At 46.7% G+C, this 23952-nt stretch overlaps 1 protein-coding gene across 1 annotated transcript in view; it reads right to left on the bottom strand.

Moving 5' to 3' along the window:
- The window catches only part of SLCO3A1 (solute carrier organic anion transporter family member 3A1), a gene marked incomplete at its 5' end in the record, with an annotated part of 144242 nt that extends 121365 nt beyond the window's left edge, over positions 1–22877 (bottom strand). The window contains one exon of the mRNA XM_082321213.1: positions 22701–22877. Coding sequence (XP_082177339.1) covers positions 22701–22877 — 177 coding nt within the window. The remainder of the gene's footprint in view (positions 1–22700) is intronic.
- Positions 22878–23952: the final 1075 nt, after the last annotated feature.

The raw sequence follows: 23952 nt of genomic DNA, 5'->3' as shown, positions 1-23952 counted from the left end.
ATACTACCACTGTAATCCTCCCCCACTAAAGAGGCAGGAACCGAGCAAGGCAAACCAAAAAAACCCTAAAAATCAAACCCTATGACTGAAGGCAATGCAATAGCAATAATTCTTCCCCACGTCAAAGCCAAGTGAAGATGTGTGTGTCGGAGGGAGAGGAGATTGCCATTTCATCTGAAACACCGGGTGCGGGTACCCGTTGGGATGAAATGGCTCCATGATTCACCAGGGAAAACGATGTCCTCTTGTGCAAGGGCACAGCACGGCCTGTCCCCGCTCCAGGGACCTCGGCCACGCTGCTCAGCGAGCAGTGCTTGAGCACACATCTAACAGTGACATTGCTGTTCCCAGCCCTTCGTGGGACAGAGCTGAGCAGATGGGGACAGACACTGCTAGGAAATACTATGTTGGTATTTTCAAAGCAAGGCACACCAAGGTGGAGGGATAAGGACAACATCCCATTGCCCCAGGCAGCCCCACCAGGCACTCATGCGACAGAGCTACATTTATCATTCACAACACAGGACTGTTTTTATTGCAAGGTGTGATCTAACAGGGCTGGTGCGGTCCGACTGGTCGGACTCCAGACTTCAACACCACACGGCGAACACCAAACTCTAAGCGATGCAAAGCCCTTACTATGAGAGTCCTCCTTCATGCTACCACCTCCAGCACGTCCCTAGAGGAGCTCTGCTATAGTTGAGGTCCCATGAACCCCAATGCTGGCAGAACGGGGCATCTCTCCAAGATGAGTATATAACTCTGAGCATGCATAATCATGTCTATGGTGCTCATTTCTGAGCTGTACCTAGATAGGAAACTCATAATTACTCATTACAGCTGTGTAAACTGAGGCATAGAGAGCCAAATATTAATGAGACAAGTACAGTCAACAAAATTAATTTGTGATGGAATAATTGAGGCTGGAAGATTGAAAGCCAACAGAAGTGATTTCCCAAGGCCAACTGGTATTAACTGGCTTTGGAAGTCTCCCCCACATTTCGACCTGGCTGCCAAATTGTAGGCTTTTACCATACATACATACAAGTGCCTAGAAAGCAGGACAGTATTTAGAAACACTGGGGTGCCACACCTTACAAGGGTCAGATTTTGGACAGCTGAATTTCGGATAAAAAACTGCACCATTTCTAAGTGCAATTTACAGTGACAGGGACAGTAAATTGGTGACAAACCTGGGAACTAAAACCAGAAGCCCCAATTCTCATTCTGCTCTTATTTCAATGGCACTTGAGGCGTTCCCTTCCTTCTTACAAAAGCTAAACCACTCACAATAGGGCAACAGAGCCTCACCATCCCCTAACGGTTTCTTGCTTTGCTTTGGTGAAGAGACTGAAACAAAAGGAGGCGGACGACACAAAGCAAACTCCAATCCTCATGATTAAAAGCTGGCAGGAGTTCTCCTTATTCCTCTGGCCGGACCATACTGCATTTCCCAGCTTAATCCTTCTGGCTGTAGCACTGCCACCCAGTGCTACCAGCTCTGCCTTTATTAAGTAGAGTATGGGGTGCAGGGGGACATGGTGAAAGAACAAAACCATCACATCGGCCTCGAGCATCCAGAGGAAAACAGCATCCAAGTACAAAGTGCTGAGACCAGCATCAGCAGAGTGGCCTCCAAAACACTGACAGACATGGGGGGGGCGACATCCCAAAATAAAAATAGGGCTGGGAAATAAACTGTCAACATGCAGATTTTTAGCCAGAGAACACCAGGAACACAACTGCATTACATCCAGGGTGGCTGCAGACCAGACAGCACAGCCCAAATTCTTGCTTTGACATTGGCTGTGACCTTAAATACACAGGCCGACTACAAAATCGGCATTAGCACAGCAGAGATGTTACCTGCATTTATTCAAAACAAACCTCTGCCCACGGCTACAATCATTCTCCCCCCCTTTATGGGGCTTCTCCTATAAGGAGTAACCTGACTGAATACTTGCAGTTTGCAGGTGGGATGCTCCCGTTGCCCTTCTAACTGTTAGATAAAAGCACGCTGTACTGCCCATACTTCCTTTCACAAGCCTGCTCCCCAGCAGATAAGCCATCGTCACTTCTAGACACTAACTTTATTTATCGAGAGTTACATAAAGTGTTGCAAAAGACACGACTGGTCCCTGTAAAACACTGATGTCATGTGCAAAGGCTGCAAGGATTATAAAGGGTCCCTGTGTGCCGAGACCAGGTTGAGCATTCAGGAGTGCAGCCCACGTGGACGTTGGTTTAACAGCAGGGATGCGGGGAATGGAGTGGTGCAGCGGCACAGCGGATTCAGATGGACAACCTCCTGCTAAAACACAGCGGGAAACACCAGGAGCCCACGTTATTAGCTGTGAAGCTGCTATTTCCTGGCTCCTGTCAATTTACACAGCTGTTTTGCCAGGGCTGGAAAGAATAGATTAAAAGGATATTCAGTTCAAAAAGCTTCTAACCTAAGATGAAAACAGTTAGAGGAAGTTATTACAACATCCAGCAAAGTTCATGCAGACGAGATACATGAGACACATGCGGTTTGACGCCAAAAAGTTAGCGGTGTGAAACCACCCACTGGACCAGACAAGCCCAGAGAAGGCAGGAGAGGACAGAGGTAGAGACAGTGTTGTAACCGTGGAAAGTGCCAGCGCCCACGATGTTGGGAACAGCACTGAAGCTACAGCTTCGTACGGGTACGTGCCTGTGCTAAAGACAGCTGTACATTGCCTGCTAGTCTTATGTCCTCATGTCTGTCCTGCAGATCAGTCCTTAGCAGGTCACTGAGGCTCTGATCAGAAAAGAACTTTAGCAGCAACACTGTACACAGCCCTCAATCGTGCCAGCCTCGTTGCCTTTTTCCATCTCTCAAGGCCTCCACCACCCCCTTTGGTAGGACCTGCCTTTCTGTCTCTAACTGCATCCTCTGTCTCCAGCGGGATTCCCATTTCACCCACTCCAGACATCTCCCGCCCAGTTTTTAAAAGCAGCTCCACTAATTTAGCTATGGCATTAAAGAGATGAGCAGGACCGTGCGGCTGGTGTTACTCCACAAGTTCATGCTCCTCCAGACTAAGTCTACACCAGATCAGTCAGCTGGACCACCGTAAACTAAATCAGGTTGGGCATCTGCGCACCTTGCTCACGCAGAAAGCAGGCTCGGGATCTAGAAAGATCATGTAACTCAGCCTTCTGCCTTTCTGTGAACACACTGCCTAACATACAATAACAAGAAGTAATTACAACTTGTACCATGCTTGCACTATCTCCTCTTCTTACAGAGCCATAGAAGTCTGCACACACTCGTTTGGTGATTTCTAAGAGCAACCTCAAAAGGACCTGGGCTAAAGAGGCCTCCTAAGTCCACCTTAAAACACTCTTCAATGATTGAAAAAGGAAAATTATCTCACATAATGCACACAGTGATAAATGACCCACATCAAAAAAAAGAAAATAAATCAATCACCATCTTGAAACTTTCCAGCCAAAGCACCTTATATTGCAACCCCTGTAACTAAATCCAGAGGAGCTTCTGCCATGCCATTCTGGACTTATTTCAATAATACATGCTCACATTCATCATTCCTGTCTGTCCCCAGTCTATAGATCTTGGCTTTTCTGAACCAAGGTAAATTTGTTCTCTCTATAGGCTGTTTATTTTATATTAACGCTCAGCGAAAATGCAATCCACAAACCCGCTTCACGCTATTGCCCCACTTTATCACGAAGAAATGAACTGAAGGCTGGGGGCACCATTGTGGAGTCAGAGAGACAGTGCCTTGAAAATGAATATCATATTGTTCGTATCTCCAATGATCAAGTCATATTCACCCACAGAGTCTACAGATAAGTTCATTGTATTAATAATACAGGGTTATATATAGAAAACACATTGACTTTATGCCTGAAGGGCCTTTTTAAAAGCCTTCTTTTTAATGTAAAATACATTTTCTCAGTTATGTGGTAAGAGATCAGACTTGAAGAGACATGTCTGCAGCGCTACAGGGTGTAAAATAATTGCCTGGCAACTATGTTCCCAAAGGAAAACAAATGCGAACCATCTCCCACAGCCTCCATTACAGAGCCAGGAAACACAAGATTCCTCGAAGAGCCAGTGACCATCCCAGAAACAAAGCCGCTGCTTCCACACGCCTCCACCCACTTCACCAGATGTCACCTCATCCTCTCCTCCAGCAGCCACGTGGGCCCGGGCGAAGGACATCCCATGGCCGGGGGCAGGCTCTGCTCCCCGCCGAGCTGCTACCCGTGGGCTCAGCCCCCCTCGCCGCCCACCCTCCCAGCTGACAGCACAGCCACCAGGCTCAGGCTTCAAGCCCATGCTGATCCTCTGCTCTGATGTTTTTCTGCTCCGCAATTCCAGCGTTGAGATGATCGCTTGTGGCTGAGCCCAATTTTTTTTTAAGCTGCAGACAATTCCCTTGGCATTTTGCCCACTCCTTCCCTATCAGATGGCTCGGAGGAGGGCAACAAGCTTAATACCCTTTGCCCAGCCCCAGGCATCAGCATTCCTTGCTGCTCCCCACCCCGCTGAAACAGTGAGCGCATCAGGACCTCCCATCTCAGGCTGCTGATCATTTGTTTCAACACCATTCCCGGTCCAATAAAGTCAGTGGAAACTTAAAAGATGTTCTCACCGCAGATGCTGACACCCGTGCTGGCTTTGGGCACACGAACATAAGGGAAAGCAAATAAGGGTGGTGATACGAACACACCCAAGCTGGCTCTGCTCAAGGTCTGGAAATCATCTCTGCATAGAAATCTGCATTCACATGACAGGGATAATAGACGCCGCAGCTGAACCACTGCTGAGAAGTAGGGTGTTATTAGCTTGGCTGTTGCTGCATGTGCTTATGCTGTTTCTAGGCCAGCACTGGAAAATCTGCAAGTTACTGTACTGGTGCCACGAGGAGTTTGCAGCTTGGATCTATGCCTCACTGGTGTGAAAAATTCATTTTATATTCCAGTGACCAGCTCTGAAATTACTGACACGGTCCAAATTAAGCACACATTCAAGGTCAGGATTTTCAGGGGCCTGAGTAGAAAGGGTATTACACTGTGCAGCTACAGAAACAGCACACTGTACTCCTGGTCGCAGCAAGACACGTATTTTTGGCAACCCCTCCTCTCTGGCACCATGCAGAAAACTTTTCTGTCGCCTCTTGTACCCCACTGTGCACCTCCTCCCCACGTTTCAGTAGTCGCAGCATCCTCTGCCACTTGCCCTCAGCCGACGCAGGGCACAAAGCAAGCGTACCCGGGTAGCCCTTTGCTGGGTTATGCAGCTCTGCCACAAACACTCACAGCAATGCTATACGCTGCTGCACATTGCAAACAGAGCGAAGAGCAGTTGGCACCCACAGAAGATATCCTGTTTGGTCAGGAGTTGATACACCAGTGCAAAGCCACAGTTTCAAAATAGCTTAAAACAGAAAAACGTCACGTGTCTCTCGAAGTTAAATGCACGTATTTTCCACTACTCTAGTGAAACTGGGATCCATAACGATCAAATATGTAACATAAAATCCTAACCTCTAATCCAGGCAATCCACGTGGCAAGCAGCAATGCAACTGGGCTGCCGTTATCTTCCCCATTTGCTTCCTAAGGATCCTGCAGGGGACACAAGGGACACACAAGGGACTGACCCCCTTTCCCTGCCTCCCCTGAGGAAGAGCAGGAGCACTGCCCCATTTAGAGAGGTGTGAACACAGAGATCACAGGGGTGTTATTTGCAACCCACCCCCTCACATCCATCATGGAAAGTCAGCGCGAGTCACCGACAGCTCAAAATAGACGCAGGTACAGAGCAGTAGGCCACACCGAACTTCCTAGCAAAACCTGAAAGGCTTTTTCTGTTGCTCTGAACCAGATGTGCACCACGGCTGAGATCTGCATTTTTTTAATCTTTTGAAGTCCCAGCCTATGGTGATATTATCACAGCCGCGGACGGAGTGTCCGTGCGAACTTTCTGCCTCCAGGTCTGCTGTTCAAGATTCACCTCACTGTGTGAAGGCAGGTGATATTTAGTTTCTGACAAGGTATCTACATAAATACATCCAGTGCCAGAATCCATTTGTAGCCTACACTGCTCTTCAGTAGCACACATACAACGAAGCTAGTGGATATTTGAATCCTTATTTATTTTTAAATGTTATTTTCACTGGCAGCAAAATAATGCATCATAAGCATGCAAAGAAGCGCAAACCTCAACCCTGTAACTGCGTTTTTGTGTGCTTTAAAAACCATAGCACAGAACAGCGCTGCTGGCACATTTCAAACCTGGAGGATGAAGAATTCCACGTGGAATAAGTGTGCGGCAGCAGGGGCTCGTGAGCGGGGCGGCCGCTCAGCTCTGTCAAAGTAAACAGCCAAGGGAAAGCAGCTGGAGCACCTTCGACACGTTCGGAGACGGAGCTCCTTTTTTTCCTGTGGCTGGCAAGTACGTGTACAAAGCCAGATAAAGAAGAATTTAAACTGGATATAACTCCAATGTAGGCTCCTACAGCATCAAAGGCACTCTTGGCCACATACAGGACTGGCAATAAGATTCATACATGGGTCCAGGACTCTGCGAACAGGGCACCATTGCCCTGAGTTCACTTCCCATGGAGAAAAGGAGATGAAACTCCTATCTCTGGAAGAGTCTTAAGAGGAAAAAAGCCCTGTCTTATGTACTGTCAAAGCACTGGAGAGGCAGGATCCTAAGCTGCCACACTGCAACATCCTCACCCCTCCACCTCCCCGAATCAATGCAAGTTTGCTTGTTTATCTAATAAAATACTTCCCAACACAACACTTTCACGCCTGCAGAGAATGCTTTCTACTACAAACAGCACTACTTACCACAGCAGAAACCATAATGCAAGCCTGACAAGAAAACCTGTCATGCGAAGGACTGCATGTTATCTTAATTTACGATCAAGAGCTGAATTCAGGGCTAAGGGTTGCATCTGAGTTATGCCACAGCGCAGATGAAGAGGCGGCCCGCGGAGCTGGTTGCAGAAGCATTCCCAGCTGCCAGGCAAGAACCAGGGCAGAAGAGACACAGGCAGGACACTCTAAAGCAGCATTAAGAAAAGCCTTGATGGAAGCTGAATTCAGTTTTCACGGTTGGAGGACAACGGTGATTATATAAATGCTATATACTGAGAGAGGAGGTTTTCTGACGAGTCCTGCTACTTTTCTCCTCATCTGCTCTGGCTCTGTTGATATCTCTCGTGCTCCACTCCCTACCCAGCAGCAAGGATGCCTGGCTACAGCAAATGGAAACTCAGCTTAGGGAGAAGTTACAGGCATTTCTCATCAACCAGTACCACAAAACGCTTTAATTTAGTAAGCCTTGGGAGGAAGGAAGCCATTTAAAAGGGAACCAACAAAATGGCCACATTGTATTGTCAATCCCCAGTGCTTTGTAACAACTCGTAAAAGAAACACCAAATTACTGTAAGCATCTGCAGGCGGAATTAGGGTCTCTCTAGCACCTAACTAGCAACACCCTGAGCTTGTCCCAAAGCCACGTGAGCTGCTTGCTTATCCCCATCTCACACCCTGCAGCCCACACAAGAGCTGTCCGTGTCATCCTGCTTCTTTGCTAAGTAACACCCTCCCACAAAGCTGTTCACAAACGACTCGTTTCTCCTTCCACATTGCCTCTGTGCAGAGCCAAGGGTACGAACGGGAGCTGCGTGCCGGCTGCTGCCAAACTTCCCGTCGAAGAACGGGGCAGGTTGGGAGGTGAGCGCAGGGGGTTCGTGGTGTAAACAGACAACAAGTCAGGGCTTGAAGGTGATCTTAAATCTATTCCCATCGGAGAACCTGGTTATTATCTGAACGTTTCCTGTGCGAAGAATGGGGGGTGGAAGTGGTAAAGGGCAGACTTGTGCCATTTGCGTGTTTAAGTTTGGCAGTCCTGAGTGCAACACAAGCCATTCAATTTATATCCCGTACCATCGTATCATCTCCCCATTTTACCACTTCTCAAAGGCAGCAAGCCCCTTTCCTCCGGAACAGAAGGCGATTTACAAATGTCTTTTAAAATAACACAGACAAAACAACATATAGGGAACAAAAAAAATCTTAAAGAAAAATTAAATGGGAGATCCAGCTAGGAATTGCAGACTTGTCATAATCTCACTTGTCTCAACTTGTTCCCTGTAAAAGGGAGACAGGCAATGAGATGTCTCGCCAGATGATGGGAGCTCTGTTCCTTGGGATTCACTATGAAGTGAGCTATCAAAAAGCCAATGAACAAATGCATCTGCTGAGGTTGTACACACAGATGGCTGAATTTCAGCCCTGTATCTGCAGGATTAACAATAACCCGTGTCAGAGACAGGCACCAAACAGCAGCTGACAGGGTCCCCTCACTGTAGAATCACCAGACCCTGCAAAAATTCAATGAGCACATGCAAGGAAAACAGAAGTCACCACCTCTTCCACTTACCTACCAGAGTCCGACGTGAGCAAAAGCACAACACGAGAGAGGTTCCCATGGAGGACCACTGCTCCTACAGCAGGGGCACACCAAATTCTGGGAGGAATCCAGAATTCAGGCACTGCAGAATGGGAATGGTTTTGCATTCAATGCTCAACGCCAAGCCAGAGACATTCACTAACCAATTGGTCCGTGCAGCCAACATGAGCGCTCTCTCTTTTCTCCTTGTACTTTCTCAGCCTCTGGTTTCTCTCAACCCTGATTTTGCAGGTGCATGACAGGCCAGCCAGGACAAGAGTTGCACGCGTGGCTGCAGTATTCCCACCACAAGCAGGAATCTGTCACCTCCAGGTGTATCGCTCAAAGCCATGCTAAGCTTCACTGGGAGATACACAGCAAGCAAAGGGAAATGAAAGTCATATGCATGAAACCAAGCAAGACAAAGCCCCTGTATCTCAGCGAAGTGGCCCATGCAGTCCCTAGGCGTGGATTTCTCAAGCTGGGAGATGACACTAGTGGACCTGCGATGGAGAACGGGGATGAGTCCAGTCCAGCTTCCGTGGGGGAAGCTGGAAAACTGGCACCTGCATTAGCCTGTGTGCAGGTTACAGTAACTGAGAGGGTTTGACTGGTGGAAGAATCATTCTTCATCCAGTCTCACTACCTGCTATGCTAGATCTTTTGTCTTCTTTAACCCAAGCCTATTAAAGTTTGCCTCGCAGCTCTGTGCTCATTTTCTTCCCATCGCACACATCCTCCGCAGCCGTTTCAAATCCCGTGTTTTCATCTCCTTCCACAGTTCCTCACTCATCCTTCGCAGACAGCTTCTACATGAAGTTCATTCTCTTTATACTCAGCTTCTCCCCGGTTCCTGCTTCCCCAAGGTACTAATTACAATACAGTTTATTAGCCAGACACATAACATTTAGACTCTAAATTTGGCCTGCTTTAAATCAAGCTAGACACCACTGAAGCAGTCCACCGCAGTCAATAACAGGGAAGGAGATTTTTCAAAAGCACTTAAGTGGCTTTGGAACAAGAGTCCCATTTTCAAAGAGACACTTAGTCACTTTTGTCAATGAGAATATGGCTCAGAAAGCCTCTTTGAAAAAATAATACCCTCAGGCTCTTTTAAAATCCAACACTACCCAAGAGCAAGTAAAGCAGCCCCAAGTAGTCTTTTCCTGTGAAGGCTCAAAAAGCAAAGGGCCAGATGCTTCAACCCTGTGGTTTCAGGCAGGTGTGAAGGAAGCAGGGATACCACTCAGCTGGCAACAAGGCTGCATCACAGCCCAGGGTGAAGGGAGAAGTCCCACAGATCAACCACAGGTAGGATAACAACATTACCAGCCCATTAATTCATTTAATTCAATTTATTATGGTAGCTGACAGAGACCTGGTTCACGGTCCAAGTCAGGGTGCTTCTTTCATTCCAGTTACCATCACTGTAGCAGCTGAGTGCCCACCACCCCAGCCCACAAGACGCCCATGAAGCCAGACAATACCATAACTAGCACATTTGCTGATGGAGAGAAAAAGCCCAAGGAAGGCCTGGGGAAGTCCATGACAAAGCCAGGAAAAGAGCCCAAACACCCCTGGTCTGCATCTTCACCAGAAAATACAAATAGTTGTTGTTCCTCAGCCAACAAGCATTAGCCCATGGGCAAAGCTATCCTGTCCCAAGTCTGCCACATGTCACATTGTCCAAATGGGAACAAAAACAGATTTCTCTGGGCATGAAGATTAGTCTTGACTGATGAAGGGAGTCAGTTTGGACATGACAGCTCTGGACAGCCAGCTGCAAAGTAAGAGCCTGGCTTGAAAACATTACCCACGTGTGGCAGGAATGTTCCTCTGTCCCTGCCAAGATGCCACCATCAACAGAATCTGCCTAGCCAGTATTGGCTCAGAGGAAACAAGTTGCTGTTCCCCCATCATTTAATCTCTCACTTGCGTGAGCAGCAGGGGCGAGGGAGAGGGCAGGGAAATACACAGTGACACGGACTTCTGGAAACACTCCATGAACTTAATTTTCTGTGACGCTGTCTGGATACTAAGAGTTCTGAGCATAATCAGGATGCTGAGAATCAAATTGAAAGCGTCTGAATCTATACACTATGCACCATAGGGGGCAAATAAAGGAGAAAGCAAAGGTCATTTTAGTTTCCACTTGCATTTCCAGTGTAGCAAAGTTCTATGCATCTCTTAAAGACCCCATACCTTGAAGGCTCAGTGCAATGCCTAACAGAAATCCATAATGTTTTGGTCAAATTTGACATGGAAGTAACCAAATACAACATTGGAATAACCAGACACACTCCATTCACGCCAAAAGGCACTATTAGCTAAACCAGAAGACCCCACTTTGCCACAGGCCATTTGCAGAACATTTTTGTTCATTTTGGCCAACCACCCCCCCAAAGAGTAATGCCATCTCAGATCAAGTAATTTTGAAGATGGGGACACAGAAGTATTGAGCTGGGACATTACAGGAGAGCCTAGGAAAAAACTTCCAGACATGAGACCATACAACCTTATACTGATTCCCAGACTGGCTGTGGCTTCCACAAGAAAGAAATCCAATTCAATGAAGCCACGTAATGATTATTTCCTGCAGCCCTACTTGAAGGGCTTTCTCCATATGTAAAAGGAGCTCTCCAAGAAGTTAAATTCTGCCTTCCTACCTCCACCCCAGACACTCCCACTCTCCCTCCCTTGACTCAAAATCCCAGCTATGCAGAATCCTCAACTGGTTTCAAGCCCTGACCCTGAAGAAATAAAAATCTTGTGTCCTGGATGAAAACAAGCCGGTTTCTCCTGCCAGGAACCCTCTGGTCCCAGCAATGCAGTGAAAGCAGAGAGAACTTTGCATCCAGGTTTGCCTCCGAGTTGTTACCCTGCTAACCGATTGCTCGCTGGATACCTGCCCACAGAATACCAAAGATGCAGCTTATTAATGTGGGATCATCTTGAAAACTCGGATAACAACAAGGGACCCTGGGCACTGCTCAGACATACACTTCGAGAGTTTGCAATTTGAAAACGGCACAGAACTGATTCTAGAGGCTGCATCCAATATTTCCCAAGAGTCATTATACACAACCACAGTAATTCATTAGGGATCTATTTAAATAAGAAGTCAAAACAAAATTCTGGCAAAAAGCTTGTCCAGCATTAAGCTGAATGATTCAAATCAATAAATGCCATCTCAGCTATGAAAGGCTACACCATAAGCTCCAAATGATGCCACAAGACACAGCAAGAAGAAATTTGAAACTTCTGCCTTCTTAGTAAGAGCTAGCACTGAGATTAAGAGCAACACAGCAGCCTTGATGCATGCCAATCCACAGAAAACACTGGACTTCTGTATAGGGCCAGCATTTGAGAAAGCTCGCACAGTTGTGCCAAATGACACAGCAAACCCACAAAGCTGTGCCTCTAGCACATGGTTTGCTAGTGTGGCTTAACTTCAATAGCCATCGAATAACTCCCAAGCTGTTTTTGGAATCCATTCATTCACAGAGATTTGTCAATGCAGAAGTGGCCTCAATTGAGCAAATAAACTCTTGGAAGCAAACGGTTTATCTAGCTCCATGGAATACTTGAAATCTTCCCTTTTCAGCCTTTGCTCTCAAGTTCTTGAAAGTTGGTAGGTTTGAATCCCAAAGACTATGGGAAAGCTTTTCAGCAACCCCAAGTCAGCTCCCTTGATATACAATTTTTTAATAGTATTAAATATCATAGATTATAGCAAGAGAAGAAACAGAACACAAAACCCAACCTAGACTAGCATCACAGCACTGTGACCCAAGGGCTCAAGCTAGCCATGTGTTTTTTGATACCACCTTTTGATGACAGAAATACAAACTTGGGGCCAAAGCACCCCTCTTTGGACCGAAGCTGGAGAACACAAGATGCAGCAGGTTCCTGCAGGAACACAGTTGAGCTCAGTGGGTGTTCATTGCACCGAGCACCACGGATGAGACCGATTACAGGAACGCCCAAACCGGCTGATATTACAAAACTAACATCACCACCCTTCACAAACAAGCACGCTTAGACAAGGCATCCCTTCAGCTAAAGCTCCTGTCCCTCAGCAAGCAGCTGCGCTGACTTCAGACATAAGGACCTGCATTATAACTAGCCATAGGCAGCAGGAAACAAAGTGTGCATCTCATGGAGAGGCTGAAAGGCCCATTGTAATTAACCGCTCTCGGCCCTGTACGTTGAACAAGACAAAAACAAAACCCACAGTTTTCTTTTGCTGGTAAGCCCTAAAAATGCTGCCTACTATTTCTCATAAAGGGCGTATACGCCCACCGCTTTCTCTGCCCATCACACAAACCTCAGCACTTGGCATAGCCGATGGGGAAGGTTAATTCCCAAAATAATAAAATTTTACAGACAACACCTGCAGGACAGAAAGAATATCACCATGTTTTAGTCACACAGACACGTGTTTCTTCTTGGGCTGAACTTGCTTGCTGCCCAGTGGCACACCACAAAAAACAGTGACTGACCACCAAGGATCCAAGCACAGGGAAAACCATTTACCCAATGTCAGCCAACATTTCTGCAAAAAGCATGACAGTGCTCAAACACGATTAACCGTTTACTTTAGCTCATGGGCAAGGGCAGATGCTCTCCCAGGACAGCGCAGCAAGCATCCGATGGAGACATGCCCCCAGTGAGCCTGGGAAGAAGGGATGGGGGAAAGGCAGTGTTTTAATTTTTGTCTTTGTTTTAAACATCCAAATCTATTTTAATTGGCAATAAAAATTACTTTTCCCCAGGTCAAGTCTGTTTTGCCCCTGACAGTAATTGCTAGTCTTTATCTCAACCCACAATCTTTTTCACCTCATGTTCTGCCCCTGCCCTGTTGAGGAGTGAAAGAGCAGCTGGGTGGGCGTCTGGCTGCAGTCCAAGATTAACCCACCACAATACCTCACTGAGCAAGGACAGGACTGAAAAACTGGAAATCTAAAGTTTTTCCTCTTTAAAAATCAAGACCTAGTTACATATTGTTATTTTTCTGTTGTTTCCCAGTTACAGGGAAAGAAAGGATCGACCCCTAATTTGGCATCTCAATTCATCACGCAACACTCAAACTGTGTCAGGATGAGAAGTAAGCATGTTTCCAGCAGATGAAAGTCATTAGCACGGCACAACAAGCAGCAGGACACCACTGGGGGCATTTTTCCTTCATATTTTTCAAAATAATTTTCTTTTAGTCAGTATCTTTAGTTTCTCTTTTGGAAGCTTCAAATGCTGCACCTCTTCTCCCTTGACTTTTCTCAGTTTAGACATGTGTATGTGCACATACAGGCCTGGTATTGTGCAGAGGACTTGTCCTGCTACCGCATCAAGCAAGGCACATGCCATTCCTCCTGCAGCCTTTCAGAGGTTCCCTTCAAGCCAAAGTGAGAGGTTTGGCACGCACTCCAGCATCATAATGCTCCCAAGCAACTCTCTGGTCTACTGCTAATGATGTGCCAACCGATGTTTGCACAAAGCTGAGGAAAGAAGTGGAAAGAGGTAGCAGCTATTTCACATCCTCCTTTTCAGAAATAAAAAAAGAACCCCAAAACAACCTTTTTGCAGCTCTTCCTGTTGAAGTTCTACCAGAGAAAACAAAGACCGTTCATTGTTTAACACGACGGGTTGCAAGCCTATGAAGCTATGTTATTTTCTCACTCTCTGTTATCCCTTTGGAGAATTCAAGGGATGAAACAAATCCGAAACTACAGAAAACTCAGAACTCTGCCTTGATACAGCAAACATACCCATCGCTGCTATCCTCTGGCCATCCTGCATTTGAATGTAAGTGCTCCCTGCCAGCTGAGAGCATGCAAAGCTTCATCTCATACAGGTTCCAAGCAGACTCCAGGAAAAATACTTACTTTTCACCTTACATAAATGTATAGAATAATTCACCTGTTTTAGGAACGTAGAGGGCACAACTACCCGGCACCTTGACTGTAAAGCAATTCCCCATCATTTCATTAGATTCTTCAGGCATTAAACTATGAAGTATCACCTTAAAATACACATATACAATATATACTTACATATACAAATACAATACATGCATCAAGGCTGTTTCTTAGACATTGACCCAAAACCAAGGCTGATTTCAATTCAGCCAAAGTATAACTTTTAGTGGGAAAAGACACTATATATTTTTGAAAATGAAAAGTGAAACATTTCCACACCCACACCACACAACTCTTCCCAAACAGACAAGCTTTCTTTCAGTTTCTTTTGTGGCAGTTTGTAGTTGCCTCTTTATTAGGAAAAAAAAACAAAAAAAACAAAAAAAACCAAAAAACAAACCTAGAGAAAATGTTGGATTCAGATGCAAACATCAAAGCACCAAAAAAAAAAAACAAACCCCAAACTTGAAAGCAAATCTGACATAGTTGCTTCAGAAACTGTAATGCTGGGTGAGTCATGAAGACCTCAATACAACTGAATTATCCAGGTTCCTTCAAAAACTTCACTGTCATTTTATGGACCACCATGAAACTGAATTTTCAGTCTTTTTCCACTTTCAGTAAACTTAAGGCATTATGAATTATAAAGGTGAACAGCATGGTAAGTGTTTTTAAAGGACATTTAAATATTAAAAATAAGACAATTCCACCAATCCTTGCCCAGAAAATAGATCATTATGTAGCATGGAAAAACAATGTCTGTGCTCCCACACTTGCCCTCACAGCCACTTATCTAAAAGTCACTGAGCCTGCAAACATGCAGAAATCATCCATGCGACAGCTGCAGACACCAAAAAGATGTTCAAAAAATATGGGGAAATCAGCTGGCTGCTTGGTGAGGAGAAAGGGTACTACGAAGGCAGAGGCAAAAGAAATAACGATGATGATAAATATTCAAGCAAACCTGAAATAAAGATTTTGCTTTTATGCTGCAAGCAGTCACTTGAAACTATTGAGTGCATTCAGGCACTGCTGCCATACAAGCCCCAGTAAAAGATCTGCAACTTCAATACAACGGGCACTGTGCAACAGCAGAAGGAGGGGGCCTCCCTGCCTCCCTTCAGTAAGGAATATTTAGGTATCAAAATGCAGAAGCACATCACATTCAGAATAAGGCTGGAAAAGATAAAGTTGCTAACTGGAGAGCTTAAGAAATCTGATTTTAGTTCTGAGGTCTTTCCTAGATTTGCTAAGTGAGAAGGGGCAGTTCCAGTCATACCTATGCTGTAGGTCTTCATCTCTACACGATTACAACTGCATCCCCACTTAAAATCTGGGAAAAAGGAATAGTTCCTTTTCTCCACGCTTTGATCCGCCCACTCAAACTGAAATATCTTGGATGCAGGGACCATCTCTCTAAACATTACAGAATGCTTCCCACAACAGGGCAGAGTCCTCCCAACACTGATGGGAAGAGGTGCCAGACACTCCGGGAACTCCCTGAACAGCTTGCTATCGCTATTGATTGTATTGATACTGAAGCGTGGCAGTGTGAAACCTCTACTTAGTGGGGCAGGCAATGCGATTTGCATTGCACTGTGTATCTACAAAGAGACAGAGAGTCTAGTGATTGCTCCAAGGTGACCTAGAGATGGGACTCTTGGGGTTCAAGTCCTGGTTTTGCTGCAGAGTTATAATGAAACCTTGTAAATCAAAATCAGTGGCCCATTTTTCTATGCAATAGGAAAAATGAATTCTTCCAAACTTCACTGGAGCACTTAAAGGAGTTACTACACGTAGTATTATCACGTGTTTATTTAAACTTCCTTGGATGATGCTTAAAATACGTCACTTTCCAGCTTCATCTGGTGTTGATCAGAAGACAAAGCTATACTAATTCATCCAAGCTGCAACCTCACCCACTAAATAGTATGCCATTGTTTAATCTTGCTAACATGAAGGAATAACTAGAGACTAAGGAGTATACAAGTAAGGAAGCATTTTAGATTATTATACACAGAGGACAAATTCTTCTTGATGAATTGCAGAATAACTCTTTTGAAGCAATAAATTTACACTGCCATAGCAGAACAGGAGCTGGCTTTTGGTCCGTTACAATACACCGAAAGTAAGGGAAAAGAAAGTCCATGCAACCTGAGAGACACCCCTTTCTGGAAAGCCCAGAATATCTGCTCTCCCTTGCAGAGACGGAGAGAGTTCAACCGAGCCCTCTCTGGGACAGGAGCTACATTACGATTTAAAGAGTCACACTGCATAAAGTTACTAAGCAAGAACAACACAGACCTTCAGACCAATGCATTCTCTGATCTAATTCAAGATCCCTTTAAACCTCAGCTGCACTAGTACTGCAGGCCATTAAAACCCAGAGAGCTAGGTGTCAGACAGGCACACAGCAAATGCTAAAGGGACTTTGGAAGCGAAGGCTGGCCAAAAGAAATGAGACATTGGTTTTACGATGGATCATAACATTTCTAACAGGCTGCTCTTTCTTTCAGGGCTTACAAGTATCACTTGGCCCTTACAGAGAAAAGGAAAAACTGCCAAACTTTCTGCTAAAAATAATAAAAAAACCGCAAACACTAAAATCAATTAGTTCACTCTCTTACGCATCAAGTGCATTTTGCCTTTAAATGCATTTAACCAAGAAGGCATCAGATTGCAAGTTTGGATTTACTCTGCAAATGGCACACAGTATATAATGTAATAGACAAACATTTTATATCTACACCATTTTATCTATTAGCAGTAGATAAAAGAAAACTTTAAACCAAAGTATAAATGCCAGTTACTCACAAGCCTTCCCGATACTCAAAAATCCAACCTACGCCTGGATCGGAATTTGTTTCTACTGATTTATATAAAGTTTTTATGTTAATGAATCAATACCACACTCCCGACCCAAGCCCCACAGCAGTCTGAAGGCATCAGAACCCAGAGCTGGATCTGGTTTCTCCTCCACCCTGCAGTCAGAGACCCGAAAAACATCAAAAGGCTTCTTCAAGAAGAAATATGAATGTAGTCAAAAGAGCTAGTTTAGAATAACTTTCTGCGCAACTCAGCTGCAAAACAGACAATATTCTCTAATGGGAGAGGCATACTAGAAACAACTTTCCAGAAATAACATTGCCAGCAAAGATATATTAAGGGAAAATGAACTGTAAGCAATAACCAGCCAATGCTTGGCAATCTTCATCCCCACTAAAACATTTATTTTCACTCCATGTTTTTTTTTCCCCTTAAATACCCCAGTGACAAATAAATTATGAGCATTACAGCTAATTTATTACTCAGCACCGCTGAGGATGGAAAGAAAAAAAAAGGACAGCAGTATTTTAAAGCTGATTCTTATTCTAGGAAAATAAATACTTTAATAAAAACAATAATAAATTCAATGGGAAAAACTGCTCTTGCAGTTAAGTCATTGGACTGAAGCACCTGAAACTGAAATTCCTTGCTCTGCCAGACTCTTCTCCACCCATGCCTAAGCCATTCGGGCTCTGCTGTTGTTAACCAAGCGAAAACTTTATCAATAGCTTCAGCAACAGAATCAGGCTCCTAATCTCTGCCTCAGTTTCCCCACCTGCAACATTTCTCCCACCCAGTCTACTCCGACGGCAAATGCTCAGGGGCAAATTCTATTGTACAGCACCAAGCCCAACAGCAAGCTTTGAAGTACTGCAGTACTCCTATATCGAAATTGCCTTTAATGACATCCTCCACGCGGGGCTCTCCACTGACTCCAAGGAGGGTTTGACTGGGTCTCTACAACAGGATACAACCGCTTTCTGTAACAGGAAAACAGTATTGTATTTGTCACATTCAACATGGGAGGGGAAGGGGTTGCGCACCAAAGTGACTTAAAAATCCAAGAGCCAAATTCTGCTCTTAATCCCTCGGTTCCCCGGTGTCCATCTCACAGGACCCCTGTTCTGTTTGTTCCAGCAGGAACCCTTTGATGATTAACTTTATCTGTATTTATCTTTGATACTTATTTTTTTCCTGAATATGGAATTTTAAAATTGTCATTAATATCCCAAACCCCAGTAGCAATAAAACTGAACAGAAGGAGCCTGTCTCAGAGACCACATACACACACACAATCCCACCTGGACTCACACAGTACTATTTTTACTGCAGATATGTTAAGAGGGCTTTTGCAAGCTGCAGTCAAACACTGCTGCACGGGCAAAGCTCTAGCCGGGAAGTTAAGCGTGGCTCAAAAGTTTTCATTCAGCAAAACACGAAACAATTTGGCATTCATTCCCACGCAAACACCAATGCACCCTCCTTGGGAGGGACCAATTATTTTCCTTTCCATCTCATGCTCAGGCCAGTCATCCTCTATCACTTGATAAAACACATGAATAGCTGCATTCAAAGCTGCAGCAAACAGAGACATCTCAGTAAAGCTCTGTAAAAACAGCTATCCGGAGCACACCAAATAACTGTTTCTCAACGCGCTGCCCATACGCATGCCCTTTATCTAAAGAAGCCCGTGACTTTGGCAGATGTTGGGTGCTTGCAACTAGGTCAGTTCAAACCGGAGCGAGCCGAGGCTAAAGGCTGTGGAGAGAAAATTAAATTGCGCTCCTGCTCCACAAACTGTGGCTGTCAAACCGAGAGCTCTTCACCTTCTGCTAAAGCAATGATTTCACCACTGGCTAGGCACAAGGTTTCACTGGCAGGGTGATGAAATGCCTCGGCGATAAACCGTCAGGAGCACTTAGAACGTTATTACCGGTTAAACTATTCCAAAATATAACGCACGCAGCAATTCAGGGGTGGGGGGACAGGGAGGGAAGTGTTGCCAAGGTATGTGAATCAGCCTTATCGAAATCCTCATCGCTGCACGGCCGGCATGACTGATCACACTGCTGCATTCGCCTGAAAGGCACAAGGCTCTGTCTGGAAAACGGAGGTTCCAGCCTTTCCCTCCTGGTGCCATCTGCACCAGTAACGCTCGGCTCTTTAATCCACGGACCTACGCTGCAGGAGAGCAACCGGGGGTGGAAATCATCTGGGCTTTTAAAAGTTGCCGCAAAACCCCTGAGTAACTTCTGCAGCAGGAATGCCTGCAGACTACAAGCAGCATTCTCCTCGCTGCCACTGCAGTTGCTGGGAAATTCAAGTTTCCAAAAGCACGCAGGAGCAATTAGATGAAGCCAAATAAATGCGTACACAAAACCTTACAAGAATATGCAAATAATAGGGTGTATTCAGCAGCCCCAGAAATTAAGGCAGCAGCGCAGGCTTGCATTTGCATAAACTATGCAGGATATGGCACCAAGTCATTTTGGAACATGTGCATTTTGCAAACAGCAAGCGCAATAATTGACAAATATTTTGGAACATGACATTGATAAAATACACCCTAAAACTTCACATGAAGAACCTCAGAGACACCGTACTAATTAACCGTAGACATCCGCTATTGGCATCCCGGGGTATTTTCACTGCTGAGTTCTGTGGGAAAAGAATTGGACTTTATAGATTTTTATCAGCATTTATTATTTATAAAGCCCTGTTGGCAAGCACAATGTTTTATGAACAAATAAAAGTGAATGATCTTTGCTTCAAAACCACATAATGAATGAACGTCTACTTTGTACATATGTTCCAAGTGGGCGCTGCTAGTTTATTGTGCGGAGAACATGGAAAAAAGAAGTTTTTACATCTCTAAAAAGAAATAACAATATCCACTTCTAAATGTACTAACGTGAAAGCCAAGCCCAATGAAAACTGAGCTCTACAATCACTCCTAAAAAGCCAAGCACCCGCCTTGTTTGCTCAACAAGCTGAGTTTTTGCCCTCATGGTCTCCCTGTGCAGAGCAAGGCAGACAAAAACCGAGGAAACCAACTTGTCGCCGTATAAGGCGAAAAAAGGTTTCTCTTCCTGAGTTACAAATAACTAGGGAAAGTCACACATGTGGCCAAGCAAAGCAGAAGTATGAATACAGTACTCGCTCACTGCTGACAGGCTAAAATTAGTAGTTTATTCAACTGCCCAGAACTACACACTGTGCCTGTCCTCCGCAGCATCTCCCTATTTGTCTTTCTGTTTGCTCTCCGCTTTGTCTCGCCTGCTAATTTGTCCCCCAGGGAGCAGCCCGGCACACCAGCGCCGAGCCCAACAGCCCCTGCTCATCCCAGGAGCCCCAGTAAATGAATATCCACTTGCTGTTACACCTGGGCAACTCTGCAGTGCCTCCACTGATTCTACCCCCAAGACAGCACCTGAGAACAGCATTTGGCCCCATGGGACACTTGGTCTGCAAAAATGATTAGGTCCTCCACTCTTTCCTACCAAGCATCTTTCCTGCTCCTGCTCCCACTCCCCCGTGACACCTGTAAGCACAGCGCTCCTACAGATTCGCTTTAAGCACAGATTTACCCTCCAAAGACAATTCCACATTTGCATCTGTTCATTGTTTGAAGAGCTGCGTGGTATTTGCAATGACGGAAGATAAATTATACAGGGAACGGAGGAACACTTGCACAGTGCAGCTGGGCCACTGCTTATGCATGCTGGGGATTGTTTGGAGTTTAGTTTTCTTTTTTTTTTTTTCTCTCTCTCTCTCCCCACTGACCAGTTGTCTGTTACTGTTCGTGGATCCGGCTGGCCATGGGGGCCTGATGTCATGCTGGTCAGGACACAGTCCTGGAGAATGGCAGAGGGTAGGGACAGCAGCACCTCAGCTGAGTTAACCCCTCGGAGGAGGGAGGTAGGACTCTGGGAACCGCGATGGCAGCGGTGTTTTCCAGCTGGTGGGGCTGGGGTGCATCGGAGGGAGCGAGCACGCTACTCCGGTACAAAGCACACCACCAGAGTTGGGGAAAACAGGAAAAGAAATGCTAAACTGGTGAGGAAAGAGCAATGCAAAAGACTTTGAGGAAAATGCCATGCTAGGGACTATTCCTGCCGATCCTGTGCTCAGACACGGTAGCGAAGCGTGCAAAGAAATAGTCCTCTAGCAGCTCTACACATTTCCAGTGTACTGGTGCCCACTGGGTGACATCACCTGAGCAGGCTCTTCCTTGGCCATTACTTTGACGAAGGATTATCCCACACTCATTCATGCTGACAGCTCATTTTGCAAGTAGCTCATCGGAAACAGTATATTTACTTACTACGGTGTTACTCACATAGAAGAGGCATGTCCCTGTCTGGCTCCTACAAATTAAGTGATATCCACCTATACTCACATAGGGTATAGAATTACTTAATTTATCTCAACAGATGTGATGGAGTTCCCTTTGGAATTACAAATGTGTTCCAAACTAAACTTATGCATTTTATTCTATGGAGATGACTACTAATTTCCATTTCATGTTAACAGGGAATATTAACCATGGTTAGTGTAGCCACATACCTTGAAAAATTATAGATCACATTCAGTACAAATTTGCATAAGTAGTTTGAGCATGTGAGAGAGGAGCAGTGCTAAATGCTGAATACAAGTACAGAATGCAGAGATCTTACACTTACTGTATAATATATTACGTGTATGGCCTCAAAAAGCCTCAGAGATTATGAATACATTTCTTTTCCATGGAAACTATAATTCTCAAATCCAGCAAGCTATTTTGAGAAATTTAAATCAACTATACACTTACATCTGCTGGAAGAAGAACGCTTCATTTTCACAGGCTGCCTCTCTCGGTGTATACTCAAAGGCACAAGCACAGCCGTATGGACATCTTTCCAACTTTTCTACTACGGTTCTGCCTCTGACACCAGATCTCACTATGTAAATTCAGTGCAAAGTCTTATTTGGACCGTTCTCTACCCAACACCAAGACTTACGGAGCTGCTGCGCTTAACACCGCTGCATCACTTGAAGAGGACAAGGAAAATGAGTAACGCAGGCGGCATGAAGTAAATGCCCCACTAGGTTTTCTTGGTATTTATTCAGTATAAACTGGAAGGGCTGGCATTTGACCCGCGCTACCGGCCAGCTCGGAAGCCGGCAGCAGTGACAAGCCAGCCCGCATGCGGAGCCATGCGGCGGGGTTTCGGGAGTCCGGGGGACCGGCTGCAGAAGTTCCCGCCGCGCACGCCGGAGGGACGGCAGCAGGGTAACCCCTCAGCGCTGCTGAGTCATTTAAGCCGTGAAACGCTGGGCTGGTGTAAAACCCACCCGGGGAAGGGGAGGCGGGGGGCTGCCAGGAAACTTCCCCTCCACTTCTGCCGGCGCATCCCCCGCCCCGGGCGCCCCCCGCCCGGCAGCGGCCGCCGGCTCAGCCCCGCCGCGCCGGCTCGGCAGGTAGCGCGGGGGGCTCCGCGGGCCGGCTCCCACTCACCAGGTAGGCTCCCACCGTGCCCTGGGCCAGCATCAGGGCGCACTCGGACACCAGGAAGAGCTGGATGCTGGAGAAGCAGGAGACCTTCCTCCGCCGCCTCCGCTGCCGCGGCGCGCCGGCCCCGGGGAGCTCGCCGCCGCCGCCGCCGCTGCCCGCCGAGCCCCGCTTCCCCGGCATCCTCCCGGGCACCGCCGCCGCGGGATGGCGGGCCCCGCGGCTGCTCCGCGCCTTCCTCCTCCTCGGGGTGCCAATCACAGCGGCAGCCCGCGGCGGCTGCCTCTCCGCCCGCGGGCTGCTGCCATGGCCAGCTCGCCGCCGCCTCCCTTCCCTTCTCTCCTCCCCTCGCCCCGCCGCGCTCCTTCTCTCCGCCGGCCCCGCGCAGGCCGGATCCGCGCCCCCGCCGGCGAGGGGCGGGGGAAAGCGCGGGGCTGGCGCCGGCGGAGGCTCCGCGGCGGGCGGGAGGGGAGGAGGGAGGGCGGCCCCGTCCCGGGATGGGCGCGGAGCGGCGCGGCCGGCTCCCGTCGCCGCGGGAGGGGCGGCCGCCGCGGCGCCCCCGTCCCCCGCTGCCTCCCGGTGCGGGGCCGGAGCCCGCGAGCAGGGAGGGTCCCCGCGCGGGGGTGGACGTTCCTCACGCGGGGTGAGGGCGAGCTGCCCCCGAATAGGCCTGGCCCGCGTCTCCTTCCCGGCCTCCCCCAGCTCGGGCGCCCTAATTTCATCTCTGTGCAAATGCTCCTTCCTAAAGGGCGAAGGGAGGCCCTATAAAAACTGCACGTTCAGAAAAATAAACCGCGGTAGGTGTCGTGCGTTGCCGCGCCGCTGCCCTGTGGGTGAGCCTTCGCTCCCGGCCCGTGCGTCGTGTCCCCGCCACGTGTCTTTCTGATGGCGCCTTTTGTTGTCGCTCCCGCCTCCAGTTCTAATTTCAAGAGATATCTTCTTTTAAAAACCACTAATCATCACTTCTACTATTACAGATCACATTCCTTGTTGGCGTAATAGCAAAACCTGATCTGCTTTGCTCTTCAAGCGCACTTTTCCAGTTCATTTCTGGGTCCGCACCAAGGGCTGCTGCCTCGCTTCCTTATGTTATTAAGACTTCCAGTTAAGTGGAAGTTTAAATACTTGATCCATTCAGTACTGAGATGTCAGTGGCCTTTGAAAGGAAGAGTTTTCTGTGAAACAGAGGTTACATTTTTCAAAAATAACTGCATGATTTGGATCCTAAATTTTACCTTCCAAGGTGGTTGAGCCTTCA

This window comes from Platalea leucorodia (assembly GCF_965183815.1).
Source record: "Platalea leucorodia genome assembly, chromosome: 9".
NCBI classification, from domain to species: domain Eukaryota; kingdom Metazoa; phylum Chordata; class Aves; order Pelecaniformes; family Threskiornithidae; genus Platalea; species Platalea leucorodia.
The sequence above is the reverse complement of the archived record's forward strand: the minus strand, read 5'-3'. Positions and strand labels throughout refer to the sequence as shown.